Below are 22,351 nucleotides of genomic sequence, written 5' to 3' on the forward strand. Positions count from 1 at the left end.
TCTATCCCACTAACTATATCATCTTCTGTCAGCCATGTTTCATCATCATCAAATTCCTGACATGTACCCTCAAGGGGTGTACAGGATATGATAGTACTACATGAAAAATTTACATCATTACTAACTTCCTATCTACAATTTTCTTCCAAATCAGTCTGTCACTTGTCAAGACTCCAATATTATCACTATCAGATCTTATACTTCTATCATCTAAGGCACATTGTACCGTATCAATCCACCTATATATTGGTCACCTTTGGGTCGTTTTCCTGCCAACCTGGCAGAGACCAATTGTTTTGCTAATCTTTCTTCGCCCATTCTGTTGAAGTGACCATACCACCTGAGATTAGCTCTGCTAATGCATTCCTGAATGCCAACAATGTCAAGTTCTTTCCTAATATCCTTGTTTTTAATATGATATTGCCATTGATGCCATCTGTTCACGCCTCTAATCTTTCTCAGGACTCTCATATCTGCGGTCTCTAGTCGTTGATCAAGTGTTTTAGTTCTGACCCAGCTCTCAGATCCATAAGTTAAAACTCATTTGAACACTGTCTTGTATATAGCTAATTTAGTGTTCCGACTAATTTCTCCCTTATTCCATATGAATTTATTCAATTGACTTCCTACCATACCAGCTTTGTTGATTCTATTGTCTATTTCCATATTTAATTTACCATCTTCACTAAAAATCATGCCTAAATAGCTGAAATGTTTTTTTTTTACTTGTACCACAGGTACCCCGTTCACAACACAGTTAACATTTTCAACAATTCTACCTATTTTCATTGTCTTTGTCTTTTTAAGGGGTGCTTAAGGGTCAAAGCTGTATAACTGAGAGGAGACCTCCACATAGCCTTTAAAGGAATGCGGAGAACCGACCAGGGCTTCTGACCTAATGTCCAATCCTCACCTTCTCGTGGTGCTGTTGGGTATCTACTTGGATCCTGAACGAATGAGGATGGGCTGGCAATTTGGGATTTAGCCGACCAAATTGTATTCCCATTGGTTAAACCAAAATAAAAAATGATGGTACGACATGACAAAATTTCATGCCAGCTGGGGTGTTGCCCGGTTAAACAACTCCCCCATTGTTTTCGCCAGGGAACCAGGGCGAACAGCAAAAAGTCAGCTACTGGAACAAATCTGAAAACAAACCCCAACACAACATCACCAGAGTTAAAGATCGGTAATATCAACGTAAGAATCCTGAATGGCAAAGAAATGGAGGAATTAGATAAGTACCAGATCGACATAATAGGGGTGACTGAAACAAAAAAGACCAAAACTGGTGAGATCTTTCTGAGCAATAAATACAAAATGTTATATTCAGGAAATGACAATCAAGGAAAAAAAGGAGTAACCATAGTATTCAACACAAAATACGAGGCTAATCTTCTTGAATGGCAGTCAGTCTCAAGTAGAGTAATGCGGACAAATATGAGAATGGGGAACTGGACAATGAGACTTATTTGTGCCTATGGTCCCACAGAAGGTTCTACTAAGGTAGAAGTGGAGGAATTTTTTGAGGCTTTAGAAAAAGCAACTGAAATAATGAAAAAGGAAAAGTTGGTCCTTGTTGGGTATCTAAATAGCAGAGTAGGAAATGATTGTGAGACATACAAAAATATTTTGGGAAAATTGGAGAAAAGAGCAAAGCTAATAATAATGTCAAATATCTGTTGGATTTCTGCTCAGGACATGGACTGGTTATTACTAACACCATGTTCCAACATAAAAATATGCCAAATTCACATGGAGAGAAGAGGCTAGGAATAAGAAAAGTCTCATTGACTATGTTATTGTTGATAGTGATGTTTTCTACCTGGTGCAGGACACCAGAGTGTACAGAGGATTTGAAATTGGAAGTGATCACTATTTAGTCTTGAGCAGGATAAAATTGAATTTCATATTGAAAAGAATAACATGTAAGAAAGTTTTAAAGCGAATAAAAGTTGAGCAGCTCTCAGATGTGATCTGTAGGCTAAAATACACAAAGATTATTGAAGAAAAAATGAAAGAGTTTGAGAACAGGAATAAAACCTTGGAGATTCAGTGGAAATGACTCTGGAGACTCTGAAGAAAACATTGATTGATTCTGCCAGAGAGGCATGTGGTGAGGTTGTCTGCAAGGATAAAAAAAATCAGAACTCCCTGGTGGACACAGGAAGTTAAAGAGGCAGTGAAAGAAAAGAAGAAAGCATATCAAAAGTTCATGGCAAATAAATCAGCTTTTGCTCTTAGAGAATACAGAGACAAATGCAAGAATGCTAAATACAGTGTAAAACTAGCTAAACAAAAGTCATGGGTGGACTTTGGCAAGAATATAGAAAATAAATATCAAGAAGGTGGCAAAATATTCTGGAGGTTGTTGAAGAAGCTTAGTAATGGAGGAAAGAGTGCTGTAAAGGGAGTTAGAGATGATAAAGGTGGCATGAAAATGGGAGAAAAAGATATCCTTGAAGTATGGAGTAATTACTTTGAAAAACTGCTAAATGAAACAAGCAGTGACGACAGCACAGTGGTAAAAAACACTGACCAGGCATGCAGGCAGGAATACATATCTATACTTGAAGTAGAAAAAGCCAAAGGCTTGAAATGTGGAAAGGCAGCTGGAGTAGACGATATTCGACCAGAAATGCTGAAGTATGGTGCTATAAGAGTCTTACAGTGGCTGCACCGCATAGTTCAGAAAGCCTGGACAGAGGGATGAATTCCCAATGATTGGATTAGAGCTCTCATAGTACCCATATATCATCATCATCATCATCATCAAATTCCTGCCATGTACCCTCAAGGGACAGGATATGATAGTACTACATGAAAAAAAATTACATCATTATTAATTTCCTATCTACAATTTTCCTCCAAATCAGTCTGTTACTTGTCAATACTCCAACATTATCAGATCTTATATTTCTATCGTCTAAAGCACTTTGTACTGTATCAATCCACCTATATCTTGGTCATCCTCTGGGTCGTTTTGCTGCCAACCTGACAAAGAACACTTGTTTTGCTAATCTTTCCTCGCCCATTCTGTTTAAGTGACCAATACCACCTGAGATTAGCTCTGCTAACACATTCCTGGATGCTGATAATGTCAAGTTCTTTCATAATATCCTTGTTTTTAATATAATATTGCCATTGATGCCATCTGTTCACGCCTATAATCTTTCTCAGGACTCTCATATCTGTGGTCTCTAGTCTTTGGTCAAGTGTTTTACTTCTGACCCAGCTCTCAGATCCATAAGTTAAAACTGGTTTGAACACTGTCTTGTATACAGGCTAATTTAGTGTTCCGACTCATTTCTCTCTTATTCCATATGAATTTATTCCACTGACTTCCCACCATACCAGCTTTGCTGATTCTGTTGTCTATTTCTATATTTAATTTACCATCTTCACTAAAAATCGTGCCTAAATAGCTGAAATGTTTTACTTGTTCCACAGGTTCTACATTCACAACACAGTTGACATTTTCAATGATTCTGCCTATTTTCAATGTCTTTGTCTTTTTATTGCTGACCTTCATACCATATCTATTACAACAGCTATTCAATTTAGTCAGAGAATCTTGCAGACTTGTAGCGGATTTATTTCGAAGTATAACATCATCTGCATAAAGCAAAGAGCTGACATTAACATCTCCAATTTTGATATCATGTTTAATACCACTTTCCTTCATAATGTGATCCATATAGATAATGAATAACAGAGGGGATAATGTACAGCCTTGTCTCACACAGATTTAACATTAAACCATATTCCTGTACTTCCTTCAATTCTAACTGCTGACTTACAACTCAAATAAAGACTAAGTATTGCTTGATATAATGCCCCATTCACACCATATAACCGCAGCGTATTGAATAGCTTCTCTCTTGGCAGCTTGTCATATGCTTTTTCAGATCAACAAAACTTAAATACAGATCTTTGTTATATTCCCATGCTTTCTCGACTATTTGTCGTAAAGTGAAGATCTGATCCTGACAGCCTCTTTTTGGCCTGAATCCAGCTTGTTCTTCACCAAGCTTTTCTTCCACAATCCTTCGCAACCGTTTCTCAAGTATACTTGCATAAATCTTACCAGGAACACTCAGTAGGGAAATACCTCTGTAATTCTCACATGCAGTTTTATTTCCCTTTTTATACATGGGTACTATGAGAGCTCTACTCCAATCATCGGGAATTCGTCCCTCTGTCCAGGCTTTCTGAACTATGCAGTGCAGCCACTGTAAGACTCTTATACCACCGTACTTCAGCATTTCTGGTCGAATATCATCTACTCTTGCTGCCTTTCCACATTTCAAGCCTTTGATAGCTTTTTCTACTTCAAGTATGGAAATGTATTCCTGACTGCATGCCTGGTCAGTGTTTTTTACCACTGTGCTGTCATCACTGCTTGTTTCATTTAGCAGTTTTTCAAAGTAATTACTCCATACTTCAAGGATATCTTTTTCTCCCATTTTCATGTCACCTTTATCATCTCTAACTCCTTTTACAGCACTCTTTCCTCCATTCCTAAGCTTCTTCCACAACCTCCAGAATATTTTGCCACCTTCTTGATATTTATTTTCTATATTCTTGCCAAAGTCCTCCCATGACGTTTGTTTAGCTAGTTTTACATAGTGTTTAGCATTCTTGCATTTGTCTCTATATTCTCTAAGAGCACAAGCTGACTTATTTGACAGGAACTTTTGGTATGCTTTCTTCTTTACCTTCACTGCCTCTTTAACTTCCTGTGTCCACCAGGAATTTCTGAATTTTTTTATCCTTACAGACAACCTCATCACATGCCTCTCTGGCAGAATCAATCAATGTTTTCTTCAGAGTTTGCCACTGAATCTCCAAGGTTTGATTCCTGTTCTCAAACTCTTTCATTTTTCCTTCAATAATCTTTGTGTATTTTAGTCTACAGTTGACATCTGAGAGCTGCTCAACTTTTATTCACTTTAAAACTTTCTTACATGTTATTCTTTTCAATATGAAATTCAATTTTATCCTGCTCAAGACTAAATAGTGATCACTTCCAATTTCAAATCCTCTGTACACTCTGGTGTCCTGCACCAGGGAGAAAACATCACTATCAACAATAACATAGTCAATGAGACTTTTCTTATTCCTAGCCTCTTCTCTCCTTGTGAATTTGGCATATTTTTATGTTGGATCATGGTGTTAGTAATAACCAGTCCATGTCCTGAGCAGAAATCCAACAGATATTTGCCATTATTATTAGCCTATAATAATATACCCATATATAAAAAGGGAAATAAAACTGAATGTGAGAATTACAGAGGTATTTCCCTACTGAGTGTTACTGGGAAGATCTATGCCAGTATACTTGAGAAACGGTTGAGAAGAATTGTGGAAGAAAAGCTTGGTGAAGAACAAGCTGGATTCAGGCCAAACAGAGGCTGTCAGGATCAGATCTTTACTTTATGACAAATAGTCGAGAAAGCGTGGGAATATAACAAAGATCTGTATTTCAGTTTTGTCAATTTGGAAAAGGCATATGATAAGGTGTCAAGAAAGAAGCTATTCAATACGCTGCAGTTATATGGTGTCAATGTGGCATTATATCAAGCAATACTTAGTCTTTATTTGAGTTGTAAGTCAGCAGTTACAATTGAAGGAAGTACAGGAAGATGGTTTAATGTTAAATCCATGTGAGACAAGGATGTACATTATCCCCTCTGTTATTCATTATCTATATGGATCAAATTATGAAGGAAAGTGGTATTAAACATGATATCAAAATTGGAGATGTTAATGTCAGCTCTTTGCTTTATGCGGATGATGTTATACTTCTAAATAAATCCGCTACAAGTCTGCAAGATTCTCTGACTAAATTGAATAACTGTTGTAATAGATATGGTATGAAGATCAGCAATAAAAGACAAAGACAATGAAAATAGGCAGAATCATTGAAAATGTCAACTGTGTTGTGAATGGAGAACCTGTGGAACAAGTAAAACATTTCAGCTACTTAGGCACGATTTTTAGTGAAGATGGTAAATTAAATATAGAAATAGACAACAGAATCAGCAAAGCTGGTATGGTGGGAAGTCAATTGAATAAATTCATATGGAATAAGAGAGAAATGAGTCGGAACACTAAATTAGCTGTATACAAGACAGTGTTCAAACCAGTTTTAACTTATGGATCTGAGAGCTGGGTCAGAAGTAAAACACTTGACCAAAGACTAGAGACCACAGATATGAGAGTCCTGAGAAAGATTAGAGGCATGAACAGATGGCATCAATGGCAATATCATATTAAAAACGAGGATATTAGGAAAGAACTTGACATTGTCAGCATCCAGGAATGTGTTAGCAGAACTAATTTCAGGTGGTATGGTCACTTAAACAGAATGGGCGAGGAAAGATTAGCAAAACAAGTGTTTTCTGCCAGGTTGGCAGCAAAACGACCCAGAGGAAGACCAAGATATAGGTGGATTGATACGGTACAAAGTGCCTTAGACGATAGAAATATAAGATCTGATAATGTTGGAGTCTTGACAAGTAACAGAGTGATTCGGAGGAAAATTGTAGATAGGCAGTTAGTAACGATGTAATTTTTTTCATGTAGTACTATCATATCCTGTACACCCCCTTGAGGGTACATGGCAGGAATTATATGATGATGATGATGATTGTCTTTTTAATGCTCACCTTCACACCATATCTATTACAACAGTTATTCAATTTAGTCAGGGACTCTTGCAAACTTGTAGCAGATTTATTCAGAAGTATAACATCGTCCGCATAAAGCAAAGAGCTGGCATTAACAACTTCAATTCTGATATCATGTTTAATACCAGGGCAGGCGGAAGCGGCATGCAGGTGCCCCCGCCATTGAACGGTTCATAAGTTAATATTTAAGAAACAAAATTTTTATCATAAAAACAAAAAATTCTTAGAATGATCAATATTAAAATAAATAAGGCCGGATATATCGAATAAAAATTAAAAAAAAAAGTGTATTGCCGCCTCTTTGATCAGCCAGCTGTTTACAATTTTGCAGCTAGAGCAGGCTAAATGCTTGCCTGCAGAATGTTGTTTCTATTGCAATCTATCTAAAGTGAAACAGTGAACGGTTTTTATGTGCAGAAACGAATTTTCATACAAAACATTTGTTGCTAGTTAACCTGTCATATGGTACGCATCTCAGTAGGCTACTAACAGTAGTGCAGTGCCGACCTATTATTTCGTCTCTGTGTCGTGTTATGTAATAATTTCTTGTAGGTATAAAATAGAAATGGAATCAAAAATTAAAAAACAGTTATTCGGTGCAAAAAATCATAAGTGTCAGGCTGCGAAAGAATCAGATATTAAGAAACAAACTGGGGCTCTTAATAAATTTGTTAAAATATTAAAATATTCTGATGCAGATTGTAACCAACTCGATACATCAGAAATCAGAGTTGAAGAACGTGCACATCATCTAGTTTGCATGAAAGTACTATTGCAACTATTGAACAAGATAATTGAACATAATTTAAGTGAAAAATAGTTAGGATTTAGTCGTAGTTGACCATGAAACTAACACATTGTTAGTGTCTGTAAATTTAGAAGATCCAGGTGAATGGGGAAATATTGATGAAAAATTACGAGTCGTTTTAATTGGAATGGGGCCTGTTCAAAATAAAAATATAATATATCCCAGAGTTACATATGGTTGTAAATTTGGCGACACGTATTATAATAGAAAAATGAAAAACGGGAGCTCGTGCCAAGAACATGGCTTATTTATTCCGAAACTTTAAATTCTGTTTTTTGCAAACTTGTCGCACCTACTGAATCAACTGAATCACCTACTGAGTCTTGTAGAAGGTTACAACGATTGGAGAAATGTAAGTACAACTTTAATTAGACATGAGACAAGTTTAACTCACATGAAAAATTTCTTAAAATTGAAGGAACTTGATAAAAATTAAAAAAACAAAACTATTGATTTCCAGACTCTCAAAGCATGTATGAAATGGAAAAGAAACAATAGTCAAGTGTTTTAGAACACTTCATTGAAATTATAAAATTCCTTGGTAGTCGAAATTTAGCTTTTTGCCGATCATCTGATAAATTATATGAAAGGAATAACGGCAATTTTTTAAAATTAGTTGAACTGTTTGCTATGTTTGATCCCGTTATGAAAAATCATGTTGAAAGGGCCCTACAACGAAATAATAGGGTACACTATTTGAGTAAAGACAGTCAAAATGAAATATTGGAAACTTTAAGTAACGCAATCAAAGATACAACTTTATTATCAATTCGAAAATCTAAATATTATTCCATAATTTTAGACTGCACACCTGATGCAAGTAAAACAGAACAACTCACCATTATTATTCACTTTGTTTCCTGTGACAATGGAATTGTTAAGATCAGAGAAAACTTTTTAGTTTGCAGATATATCTGATTCCACAGGACGTGGTTTATGTGCAACAATAATGGAACAACTGGAAAAATGGAACATTCCCATTGAAGGCATGCGAGGTCAAGGGTATGACAATGGGGCAAATATGAAAGGGGGAAAATATGGGCTCCAAAATTTGCTTTTGAACAAAAATCCTCGAGCTTTTTACATGCCATGTGCTGCTCATACTCTAAATTTAATCCTTAACGATGCAGCCAAAGTGAATGTAGATACAATTAGTTTCTTTGCAATTATTCAAGAAATATAAAATTTCTTTTCATTCTCTTAAAAACGTTGGGCAATCCTTTTAAAGTTCGTAAAAAAATTAACATTGAAACGGCCATCTGAAACGAGATGGGAAAGTAAAATTAATGCAATCTGCCCTCTACGATATCAGTTAGGAGAAATTTATGATGCACTTTTTGAAATTTAAATAATGAAAATTTTAATAAAGAAACTCGGCATGAAGCACAAACATTATTATTATTATCATTATTATTATTCAGGCCTCCAAGGAGTCAAAAGACTCATCGAGAGAGGTCCTTTCTAAGACATAAAGTCTGTCAAGACTCATCGAGGGGAGGTCCCCCCCTGAGAAACACAAAGTTTATCATACCACTCCTTAAACCCACTGACCGTTCTCGCTCCCACCACTCCATCAGGCAATGCATTCCACGGCTCAACCACCCTCCACAGAAAGAAACCACTCCTTACCCTCTTGCTCACAGTTTCCTTTCGTAACTTCCAGGGATGGCCTCTTGTCATCACTCCTTCCCGCTGATCAACCAAGCGAAAGAACTCCCCAGTGTCAACCCTGTAACCACCTCTCAACAGTTTAAAAGTCTCAATCATATCACCTCTCCTTCTTCTATCCACCAAACTCTGCAGTCCACATTCTCTCAGCCGATCCTCATAACTATCCTTGTACAGTCCTGAAACCATCTTTGTCATCCGTCTTTGTATCCTTTCCACAGTTAATTTATCCCCTTCAAATCCTGGGGACCAAATCTGAGAACAATAGTCCAAGTGTGGTCTGATCAGAGACTTATACAACGGAATGATAACCCTCTTATCTCTGCAGGTCAGTGTCCTTCTCATAATAGCAGCAATCCTCTGTGTTACCTTCACCACCTTTGCAATATGTCCCCTAAACTTCAGGTTTCTATCAATCATCAACCCCAGATCTCTTGTCTCCCCTACTTCCTCCAGTATAACTCCTCCCATAGAGTATGCAGCATCCCATCGATGTTTCCCAAACCTCAAGACCTTACATTTTGCTGCATTAAACTGACACCCCCATTCATTTGCCCATCTATCTAGCTTATTTAAATCCTCTTGCAGGGCTACCACATCTGCACAATTACTAATAATCCTTCCAAGCTTCGCATCATCCGCAAACAACTGAATATCCCCCTGCAATCCACTGGCTATGTCATTGATATAAAGGTTAAACAATATAGGTCCTAGTACTGAGCCCTGTGGGACCCCACTTGTAACCCTCTGCCTCCTGGAAACTGCTCCACCATACACAACTCTCTGATACCTATCAGACAGCCAATCCTGAATCCAGTTGACCAATCTGACATCCAGACCCATGTGCTGCAACTTAAATATCAGTTTTATGTGCTAAAATAAAGGACAACAAATTTATTTGCTCTCTTATAACTTGGCATGATTTACTTAACAGAATAAATCCTGAGTAAAATGCTTCAAGACAAAAATATGAACATTACACTTGCTTTAGGATCTATCAAAAACTTAAAAATATTCTTACAAGAGTATCGATCAGATACAAATTTTAAAGAAGTTCTAAAAACCGCAAAATAACTGAGTGAAGAGGTGGATGGAGAACAAGAATTTAAAACTGGTACGGAAGTTCGATGAGGAAAGAAGACACGATAATTGGACTACGAGCATCATGACGAAACGCCACAATTGCCAGAAGATAAATTTAGAGTGAATGCGTTTTATACACTTCTAGACGTTGCAATGTGTTCGTTAATAGAACGTTTTGAACAACTAAAAACATATGATAATTTAAATTTCTTGTATAGATTACTACAAATTAATAATGAAGATTTACGAAAAAATTGTGAAGATTTAGAGATTCTTGAAGGACTGTGACAATAAAGACGTAAATGCAATAGAACTATATGACGAGTTATGTGCTTTCCGGGATATTTTTCGGAAGGATAATTTGAATATTCAAAAGCCCTTTCGATATTCTTAATTTTATTGTGTCCAATAATTTATCTTTCCCTAACTTTTCAATTGCTTTAAGAATACTATTAACCTTAACTGTTAGTGTAGCGAGCGGTGAACGTTCCTTTTCCAAGTTGAAAATTGATTAAAAGTAGGTTTTAATTTAAAACTTACTTAAGAACAAGTATGTCACAAAAAAGGCTTGTTAGTTTGGCGTTAATAGCTATCGAAAATGATATATGTGCGGAATTAGACGTTAAGACCATTATTTCTAATTTTGTGAATATGAAATCAAAAACATTAAAATTAAAAAAAAAAATTTCAAATATATTTATGTAATTTAATTTATTTTCTGTTATTCTGTAAAGATGTTATTTTTTGAATACTTATATTAAATGTTCTAATTATTTCTCAATTCTTTTCTCATTTTCTCATCTATCTCGAGTTTGTTTTATTTTCCTAAAAGATAGTTCCACTTATAAAAATTATTAAAAATGTTTTACAAGTTACTAAGAATTTACTAACTCTTAAAATTCAAGAATTTTTTAAACTTTAGTTCAAATAAATTGTAACTTTAATTGAATTCATTAAAGTTACCTTTAATTAATATACTTTATATGCGTTGTTAATTCCATAAACTAATTACCAGTTATGTCTGACCAACGTATAAGCCTTGCTACTAGAATAATAATTAAAATTCATTTTAATTTCGTTAGCAATTCGGGTCGGTGAGGCTATAATCCCTGTATCATTATATTCAACGATTAAAGTGAAGTGGCTTTATCAAAATTTGCTTTAACTTTTGAGAATTTTTTGAATATTTTTGAAGGTTTTAAACGATTATCCTGCCTAGTCAACACCCCCGGTTCGTTACATTTAGGGAACCAACATGTGGCTGTTCTGTCAAAATTTAAGAAATTTCAAATAATTTAAATTTTTATTATCTTAAAAGAACTACACACTCCCAGATCGTTACAGGGGCGCTTAGATAGAAATTGCATGCGGGTGGCAAAGACCCTAGCGCCGGCTCTGTTTAATATCACTTTCCTTCATAATGTGATCCATATAGATAATGAATAACAGATGGGATAATGTACATCCTTGTCTCACACAGATTTAACATTAAACCATATTCCTGTACTTCCTTCAATTCTAACTGCTGACTTACAACTCAAATAAAGACTAAGTATTGCTTGATATAATGCCCCATTGACACCATATAACTGCAGCGTATTGAATAGCTTCTCTCTTGGCACCTTGTCATATGCCTTTTCCAGATCGACAAAACTTAAATACAGATCTTTGTTATATTCCCATGCTTTCTCGACTATTGGTCGTAAAGTGAAGATCTGATCCTGACAGCCTCTATTTGGCCTGAATCCAGCTTGTTCTTCACCAAGCTTTTCTTCTACAATTCTTCTCAACCGTTTCTCAAGTATACTTGCATAGATCTTGCCAGGAACACTCAGTAGGGAAATACCTCTGTAATTCTCACATTCAGTTTTATTTCCCTTTTTATATATGGGTACTATTAGAGCTCTACTCCAATCATCGGGAATTCGTCCCTATGTCCAGGCTTTCTGAACTATGCAGTGCAGCCATGTAAGACTTTTAAAGCACCATATTTCAGCATTTGTGGTCGAATATCATCTACTCCTGCTGCCTTTCCACATTTCAAGCCTTTGATGGCTTTTTCTACTTCAAGTATGATATGTATTCCTGACTGCATGCCTGTTGTGTGTTTTTTTATCACAGTGCTCTCACTGCTCGTTTCATTTAGCAATTTTTCGAAGTAATTACTCCATACTTCAAGGATATCTGTTTCTCCTGTTTTCATGTCACCTTTATCATCTCTAACTCCTTTTACAGCACTCTTTCCTCCATTTCTCAACAACCTCCAGAATATCTTACCACCTTCTTGATATTTATTTTCTATGTTCTTGCCAAAGTCCTCCCATGACTATTGTTTAGCTAGTTTTACACAGTGTTTAGCTTTCTTACATTTGTCTCTGTATTCTCTAAGAGCACAAGCTTATTTGCCAGGAATTTTTGATATGCTTTCTTCTTTTCCTTCACTGCCTCTTTAACTTCCTGTGTCCACCATGGAGTTCTGATTTTTCTATACTTGCAGACAACCTTACCACATGTTTCATTAATGCCAATAACCTATGGCCAGGAAGAGCCAATCAAGGCCAAAAATTCTTCCTTCTTGTTCCTAAATACTCCTGGCATTAGTATACATGAAATGCAGAGGTCCCTTTGTCCCACCCCTATATTGATGCGTTATTCTAACTATCCCATTTTGATTTCTTGTCCTTAGTACTGGCTCAGGTACATTATATAAATTCTTACACTCAACTGTCTCACTGATGTCTGCATATCCACTCCCCCCCCCCTCCTTGCTAGTTCTACTTTCCCTGGTTCTGCACATTCATTTTCACTTCTTTCAGCAACACTTTTTCAAGTCTCTGCACACCAAATCCATTCAAATGCAGGCCATCCACACGTATAAATCCTTTTGCCCATCAGACTCATTCCACAAGTCCACGAATTCCACATCACACCGTCTGCATAACCTGTACATAAAATCATTTGCGATTATGGCCCTCCTACTAAACTCCTCTCTGTCATACTGCGGCAACAGACTGACCATCCTATCTCTGTCACTCTTTTCTTATCTTTAACAATACTTTCAAGTCCTCTCTCATAAAAAATTTATCTCCTTTCAATTCATTCCTACCCATCACAACTATCAATTCTTTTACCCTCTGTTTTTGTGCTCTAATACTCTCACTTATATTTCGCACCCGGTAAGTAAGATTTAGTTAAACTCCCATCTATCACTCCTCTTAATAACGAGTCACCATACAGCACTCTTTCCTTGATTTCAGAAACTCTCCCACTCTTATGCTTATTTTTCCTTTCAAACACTTGTTTATTTCCGTTAGCCGAGGCACTCTGGAAAGAGTTTTGCAGGTGCTCTAACTCTCACTGCGCACTGTGTATCACTGCACGCAACCTAGTGATCTCACTCACTATAAATAATAATTTCTCATTTTTTTCTTCATTTAAACCATTTTCTCTCTGTATATTTCTTTCACTCTCTCTTTGATCACCACTCTCATTGCCATCTTGTACAACATCACAATTCCCTATCAAGCCACTATTTTCACTAACATTCTGGCTTTCTTCAACCATAACTATCTCACGACCTGACACATACTTGAATTACTCACTTTGCTTACACTTTATGCACATTCTCCCACCACTGACTGTCACTTTCCATCCAAACTCCAGCCTACTTCAGGAATGCATACATCCCACACACATCACATTGGACAAACTCCCTCACATTACAGCTTTTGAACAAAAGGAGTCATATTTGTGGATACCATTATCTTACGTCGAATTGGTGCCATGTGCTATTCTATGAAACGTATTGCTAAAATACTAAGTTAAATAAAACGTAATTCACACCAAAATCACACAGACACAACAAGCTACCAAAAATAAACAATACTATGTTAAAGTTTAAACCAATATTCCAATTTTCACTCAAAATTATACTTAGCTTTCGGGAGCTCTCTGAAACTACTACTACTCCACAACAAAACACTACATATCCATACTTGAAGTAGAAAAGCCATCAAAGGCCTGAAATGTGGAAAGGTGCAGCAGGAGTAAATGATATTCAACCAGAAATGCTCAAGTATGGTGTTATAAAAGTCTTACAGTGGCTGCACTGCAGAGTTCAGAAGACCTGAACAGAGAGACGAATTCCAGATGATTGGAGTAGAGCTCTCATAGTACCCATATATAAAAAGGGAAATAAAACTGAATGTGAGAATTGCAGAGGTATTTCTCTACTGAGTGTTCCTGGTAAGATTTATGCAAGTATACTTGAGAAACGGTTGCGAAGGATTGTGGAAGAAAAGCTTGGTCAAGAACAAACTGGATTTAGGCCAAACAGAAGCTGTCAGGATCAAATCTTTATGACAAATAGTTGAGAAATCGTGGGAATATAACAAAGATCTGTATTTAAGTTTTGTAGATCTGGAAAAGGCATATGACAAACTGCCAAGAGAGAAGCTTTCAAAAGCTACAGTAATATGGTGTCAATAGGACATTATATCAAGCAATACTTGGTCTTTATTTGAGCTGTAAGTCGGCAGTTAGAATTGAAGGAAGTATAGGAAGATGCTTTAATGTTAAATCTGATGTCAGATATGGATGTACATTATCCCCCTCTGTTATTCATTATCTATATGGATCACATTATGAAGGAAAGTGGTATTAAACCTGATATCAAAATTGGAGATGTTAATGTCAGCTCTTTGCTTTATGTGGACAATGTTATACTTCTAAATAAACTAGAAGTCTGCAAGATTCCTTGACTAAACTGAATAACTGTTGTAATAGATATGGTATGATGTTCAGCAATAACAAGATAAAGACATGAAAATAGGCAGAAGCATAGAAAATATCAACTGCATTATGAATGGAGAACCTATAGAACATTTCAGCTACTTAGGCACGATTTTTAGTGAAGATGGTAAATTAAATATTGAAATAGACAACAGAATCAACAAAGCTGGTATGGTAGGAAGTCAATTGAATAAATTTATATGGAATAAGAGAGAAATTAGTCAAAACACTAAATTAGCTGTATACAAGACAATGTTGAAACCAATTTCAACTTATGGATATGAAAGCTAGGTAAGAATTTTCACCAAAGACTAGAGACAGCAGATATGAGAGTCCTGAGAAAGATTAGAGGCATGAACAGATGGCAATCATGGCAATATCATATTAAAAACGAGGATATTAGGAAAGCACTTGACATTGTCATCATCCAGGAATGCGTTAACAGAGCTAATCTCAGGTGATATGGTCACTCAAACAGAATGGGAGAGGAAAGATTAGCAAAACATGTGTTCTCTTCCAGGTTGGAAGGAAAAAGACCCAGAGGAAGACCAAGATATAGGTGAATTGCAGTAAAAAGTGCCTTAGAAGATAGAAATCTAAGATCTGATAATGTTGGGGTCTTGATAGGTAACAGACTGATTTGGAGGAAAATTGTATATAGGAAGTTAGTAATGATGTAAATTTTTCATGTAGTACTAGCATATCCTAGCATATTCCTGCCATGTACCCTTGAGGGTACATGGCAGGAATCTGATGATGAGATATCAGCAAAATAAGTTAAATAATTATTAATTATTTTCTTATTATTCTTGTGTTTTGAATTAATACTGTTAAATAAATTGACATGAACTACCAAGACAAGATATGCCTTTCTACTTGTACTTGATCGAAATAGGAAATTGGACAATAAGACTTATTTGAAGCTATGGTACTAAGGAAGAATGCTTGTTTAAAATGCACTAAACAGCAATAGAGGTCTCTCCCTTTTTCCCGTGCAATTTCAGCTAGACAATGAAATGTAAAGATATGGTCAATCGTTGATGTGTTTTTTCCTAAAGCCAACTTGTTCTTCTTCTATTAGCTGTTCATAAAAGTTATTTAGATAAATTTGCATTAATTTTACAAAGATTTCATAGAATAATGGCTCTATAATTGTGACATTTTTGAACATCACCTTTTTTATGTATAGGCAAGAATTTGTCTATTTTTCAATGATTTCGAATAGTCCTAGTGAAAATAATACTGAAAAGTTTGGTTAGTTGTTTAATTAGATCAGGTCTGCCATTGTTATAAAGCTCTATGGGTATTTCATTATATCCAGGTGCTTTTGATGATTTCATTTAGTTAAGGGAAAGAATTACTTCTTCATCTAGGATTCAGTGCTGTATCTTGATTATTCGGTTAGCAAAAATCTGTTCCTGACAACTCCTGTTTGGCTAAACATGGACAAAAGAAGAAAAATGAGGAGATAAGAGGCCTTGGGTGGTAGTGGACAAGAATCTGAAGTTCAGAGGTCACACTGCACCAGTTGTGAAGAAATAACATGAGGTTATAATAGTTATGCAGAGGACCTTAACCTTAACTTGCAATAAAGAGGTTCTGGTTCCATTGTATAATGCCTTGTATGGATTATTGTGCACAGATTTGGTCCTCTAGTTTTCATGGTGATGAGAGTGTATTGGAAATGTTCCAGAAAAGACTGACTGAGGTCGTAATTGGTTCTTGGGGATGCAGGATATGAAGGCTAATTTAGGGACTGAAGTTTGCAAAGCCTTCTGAATAGGAGGAAGAGAGGGGATATGATTAAACCATTTAAGTTGGTCAAGGGTTGTTACCAGGTTAATGTGGAAAAATTTTTCCACATAAGGGGGACATACCTAGAATTTTAAAAGTAGGATGTGAGCAGGAGAATAAGGAGCAGGTTCTTTGCATGGAGAGTGGTTAGTGAGTGGAATGCACTGACTGACACTGACATTGCAGTGAATGTAGATACATTGAATGAGTTTAAAGCACAGTTTAATGGACTTTGTGTGTAAGTGTGTGTCTCCCATGATAAGTTTCTTGACTTTATGGTGGTCTGGTGCTAATAACAATAATAATAATTACAATTAGACAAGTAAAACTACACGTGTGTAACGAAGCATACACTTCTTGTTTTCAGTCACTCAATCTTTCATTAAACAATTAATCCTTAATTATTCCTTCCCTGAATGTATTAGGTTTTTCATGCTTCCTAATGAAAGTTGACTGATGGTTTGCTATTCATATTTATAATTTTAAATATCATTCATTACAAAGGAAAATACATTCAATTTTCAACTGCTGAGATGTGATGGCCAGTTGGATAGTTAAGTAAATAAATTTTATATTCTTTTATTTCTGTGCAGTGCAACATTAACCATATAACATTACACAATACAAAAGAGTACCATACTTCAAGATCATACTACCTTGTCTGAACTCTCCATCAATGCTGTAAGATGCTGATTAACTTCATATATTCTAGTCATTTTAAAATTTAATCGTTCCTGTTGGGCATCCATGGATGATTCCTAAAGGAAACAGAATAATAATTAAATACTTTTAATAAATAATTAAATAATTACATGTTTGTGAAGTTTATATAATTTTAGCTTAAAAAAGATAATGCTGGTAAACAAAGAATTTCTTTCTGAACAAAATGCAGTTGATGCTTTTCATATTCCTTCCTTCCTCTATTTATAACTAAACAATTTAGTTAAAATTCAAGTACTGAACACTTGTAATTGATTTATTTAGAAGTATATCATCTGTATAAAGTCAACAGCTAAGTAATATTTCTAATTGGATATTAGGTTTAATGTTACTTTTCTTCATAATATGATCCATATAAATGAATATCTGTGTAACCTTGTCTTTGCAGCTGATTTACATCATCTTTCTGTGCATCCTTCAATTCTAACTGCTGATTTCAAAGTTAGATATAGGCTATATACTATTCTGTATAATAACCCATTAACACTTACAACTGTAGTATCTTGAGCAGCTTTTCTCCTAAAACAAATACAGATCCTCGTTATATTCCCATGATTTCTGAAGTATTTGTCTTAAAGTAAAAAATCTCTAATGACAACTTCTATTTGACCTACAGTGAAAACAAGTACACAAAATTAACAGCTCTTTAGCAGCACTGGAAGAATGACAAAACACTGTGCCTTTTGATTGGAAAATACATGAGTTCAATTCATGTCATGACGAGAGATTTATAGAGGCATTTTCAACTGAAGGGGAGTTAGCCAATCTCATATGGGAATAACAGGGTTCTTTCTCCCAGAAAGATGGGGTTTCCAATCCTGCATGCCGTCAAATTGATTATGAGAACACACATACAATTTACAGACAAAATATATTGGTGGTGGAAGATAGCACTGTGTGTTGATGGCAGTAGTGTTTTTCTGTAGTTGGAGAATTAAGTATGGGAGACTGTGAGTTGTGTTCCACGATGAGTTCTTGGACATGTCACCAGCAGCGGCTCGTGGCTTGAAATTGTGTGTGTGTGTGGGGGGGGGGTTTGCTGCAACTTTCGAAATATACATATACACTGTATATGTGTGTTTTATTTTATCCAAACATACACACATATACATATACACTGTATATGTGTGTATATATTTTATCCAAACATACACACTGGAAGAATGACAAAACACTGTGCCTTTTGATTCGAAAATACCTGAGTTCAATTCATGTCATGACGAGAGATTTATAGAGGCATTTTCAACTGAAGGGGATTTAGCCAATCTCATATGGGAATAACAGGGTTCTTTCTCCCAGAAACATGGGGTTTCCAATCCTGCATGCCGTCAAATCGATTATGAGAACACACATACAATTTACAGACAAAATATATTGGTGGTGGAAGATAGCACTGTGTGTTGATGGCAGTAGTGTTTTTCTGTAGTTGGAGAATTAAGTATGGGAGACTGTGAGTTGTGTTCCACGATGAGTTCTTGGACATGTCACCAGCAGCGGCTCGTGGCTTGAAATCGTGGGGGGGGGGGGAGGGTGCTGCAACTTTCGAAATATACATATACACTGTATATGTGTGTGTATATATTTTATCCAAACATACACACATATACATATACACTGTATATGTGTGTATATATTTTATCCAAACATACACACATATACACTGTATATGTGTGTATATATTTTATCCAAACATACACACATATACATATGTGTATGTTTGAATCAATACTCTCCACATTCTCTGTCCTATAACAGCATTTAATAGGATGCTGTTATAGGACAGAGAATGTGGAGAGTATTGATTGTGAAATGTTTAGACAAAATTAGTTGGGCAGGTAAAAGGAAGATGATCCTAATGGGAGATTTTAATTATAGCAATGCAGATTGGAAAAAAGAGATAGTGTATAGTAACAAAGAGAGTGAATTTGTTGAGTTTTTCCAGGATAACTATCTAAAGCAGCATGTGATGGAAGCAACAAGAGGTTTATCAGTATTAGATTTGGTAATATTCTCACAAGATGTGGCTGTGAATGAGGTATCAACATTGCCACCTGTTGGTGGCAATGTTGTGATCATGAAGTATTGGTGATCATGAAAAAATGAAAGTGATCATGAAGTATTGGTCTGGAAGGTAGTCAAACAGGAAAAAGTTGTTATTAAGAAGGTCTATATGTGGACCTATAAGGTGGGAGATTATCAGAAGCTCCTTGTCAACTAGCATCAATACATTGGGTTGATGAATTGTGTAGAAAAGATACTGACAGTGCATGGGGAAATAAGGAAGTATCTAACACACATTGCATAACTGCATACCAAGAGTTAAGCAAATAAATAGAGTAGGAGTGAGTGGATGAACAGCAAATTAAAGCAAGCAGTGTTACAAAAGATGTTGTTATAGAGGAAATACAAGACAGTTTACAGTGAGCAAATGCATGAAGAATATATAAAGTGCAAGCCAGAAAAGTGACAAGCATGGTTAAAAAAGAAAAAGTAGAATATGAGAGGAGATTGGCCAGTCAGGTCAAAGCTAATCCAAGGGAGTTTTTCTGCTATGTGGAAGGAAGACGAAAAATAATTATGGCAGGTTGATAGTTATGGTAGCAGAGCAACCATAGCAAATGATAAAGAGGAATTATTTAATGAACACTTCATCAGAAGGTAGTATCTAACACAAGGTCAACTTGTGTTAGATACTACCTTTTGTGAATGATGCTTGCAACATGTAGAAGGGAGGCAAGAATTAGGAGAATTAAAGGTGAAAGAATAAGAGGTGTATCAAGTGTTGCTCGAGTTAGATGTTAATATGGCTGTGGGAATGGATGACATATCGCCACATATTTTTAAAGAGTGCAAAAGAGTTAGCCATGCCCTTGTCCTGGTTATTTAATGAAAGTCTTACAGTGGGGAATGTTCCTAAGGAATGGAAAGAAGGCAAAATAATACCTCTCCACAAGCATGATTAGAGAACAGACGTTTTTAATTATAGAATATGGTTCTGTATATCTGTGGCTTTGATTAAAGTGTTGGAAAAATTGGTTAGAAATAGAATACAAGTTTGAGTTGATGAACATAAGATTATCTATGATGATCAGCATGGATTTGTGAAAGGCAGGTCTTTTAGCAATATGCTTATGTTTTATGATAAAGTGATGAATGTGTTGGACAAGGGAGAAACATATACAGTAATATGCTTGGACTTTGCAAAAGCATTTGATAGAGTACCACAGATAAGTTTATGTACAAGTTGCAGAGGATAGGAATAGATAGTATATTGGTTAGATGGATTGGAAATTGGCTCTCTGAATGATACCAGCAAGTTGTTTATGATGGAGCCATGGCTCAGAAAAGGAAGATGACAAGTGGTATGCAAGGGTTATGTTCTTGGGTCCCTACTGTTTAACTTGTTTGTTAATGATATTTCATGTGGGTTAACTGGTGATCTTCAAATGTTTGCCAATAATGCAAAGTTAAGTAGAATTATCAGGAGTAGTGTTGATGTTAATTCTCTAATGGAAGATTTCAATAGACATTTATCTTGGACAAATGAATGCCGTTGCAATTTTAATGTTAATAAATGCAAGGTGTTACACTCTGTGAGATACACAGATTAAGGCTGTGTGCTGTATTGGTGGAGCCGTACTTTAAAAAGTGGATGAGATTCAGGATCTTGGAGTGATGGTGGACTGAAGTTCTGAGGGCACATCGCATATGTTGCAAAGACTGCACATTGTATATCTACTATGATAAAAAGTACACTGATATGTAGGGATAAGGAAGTGGTGCCTCTATATAAGGCATTGGTTATATTTCTGGAAAAAAAGGTGCCGGTACTCACCATGAAGATGTTATTACAGCAACTTCCACACTTTTAACATATTCTCTGATATACCCTCGTCGTCTCGCTTTGTTGGCATGCTTTGTGCGCTGCACTCTCCTCATGATCATAAATCTTTTTTCTTAATGACATTAACTGTTGTTTGCGAGATTCTCCAAAATGACTCATTTTACCATTTGACCACTCCGCTGAAATTTTAGTTCCCATGTGTTTATCGACGACAAGACTTCCGACATCACAACACGCTTTGCAACCCAACATTTTATTCTTGACATACAGCCACTTGTTTCTCTCACAGGACTCATTTTTCTGCAAAAATGTCCAACATTCGGGCCAATCATTATCAGAAGCTGCTTCCTTATGACCACATGGATCTTCATCTTGATTTCGTGATCCTCTTCACCAAGTGTATTTTCGGTGTTAGTTTTTTGTTTTACAGGATCACAAGTAGATTCAACAATTTCTGCTTCTTCGGCCTTACTTTTTTCCTTATTGGCATAAAGTAACTACTTATTTTACTCATTTTGAATAATGATTGCACTGATTTAACTTAGATTAATTCAAAACTCACATGAACACCTGCCTGTTGCAGAGTGAATATAGAACTGATAAACCGATACTGGAAGCAATCGGAAGTGAACACAACTTACTGTTTCCGGTTACGTACCAACCTATGAAACAGGAAAGCAGGGTACTAACTTATGAGTAATCAAAACTGGAAATTCAATTCGTGAACACAATACCACCTACCGGAATATTTATAATACATTTTGCTGTCAATAAATCGCAAATTTTTAAGAACTTAAGAAAAAAGGTGCCGGTACTGCATACCGTTGCGTACCACCAGAAAAAAAAAACACTGGTTATACCACATATGGACTATTGTGCTCAGATTTGGTCATCTAGTTTTCACTGTGATGTGGAAACACTAGTCAAAGTAATATCAAGATTCTGGGGTGC

General features: G+C 35.9%; 1 protein-coding gene across 1 annotated transcript in view; it reads right to left on the bottom strand.

Annotated features, from left to right (window-relative positions):
• The window catches only part of LOC150098425 (suppressor APC domain-containing protein 2-like), a 93,087-nt gene that overhangs the window by 16,322 nt on the left and 54,414 nt on the right, over nucleotides 1-22,351 (bottom strand). Inside the window, exon 5 of the mRNA XM_090405206.1 lies at nucleotides 17,493-17,594. Within this exon, the coding sequence (XP_090261332.1) occupies nucleotides 17,493-17,594 (102 nt within the window). The remainder of the gene's footprint in view (nucleotides 1-17,492; nucleotides 17,595-22,351) is intronic.

The sequence above is a fragment of the Typopeltis vanoorti genome, chromosome 15 (genome assembly GCF_054136105.1).
Source record: "Typopeltis vanoorti isolate ZY-2024b chromosome 15, IOZ_Tvanoo_1.0, whole genome shotgun sequence".
NCBI classification, from domain to species: Eukaryota; Metazoa; Arthropoda; class Arachnida; order Uropygi; family Thelyphonidae; genus Typopeltis; species Typopeltis vanoorti.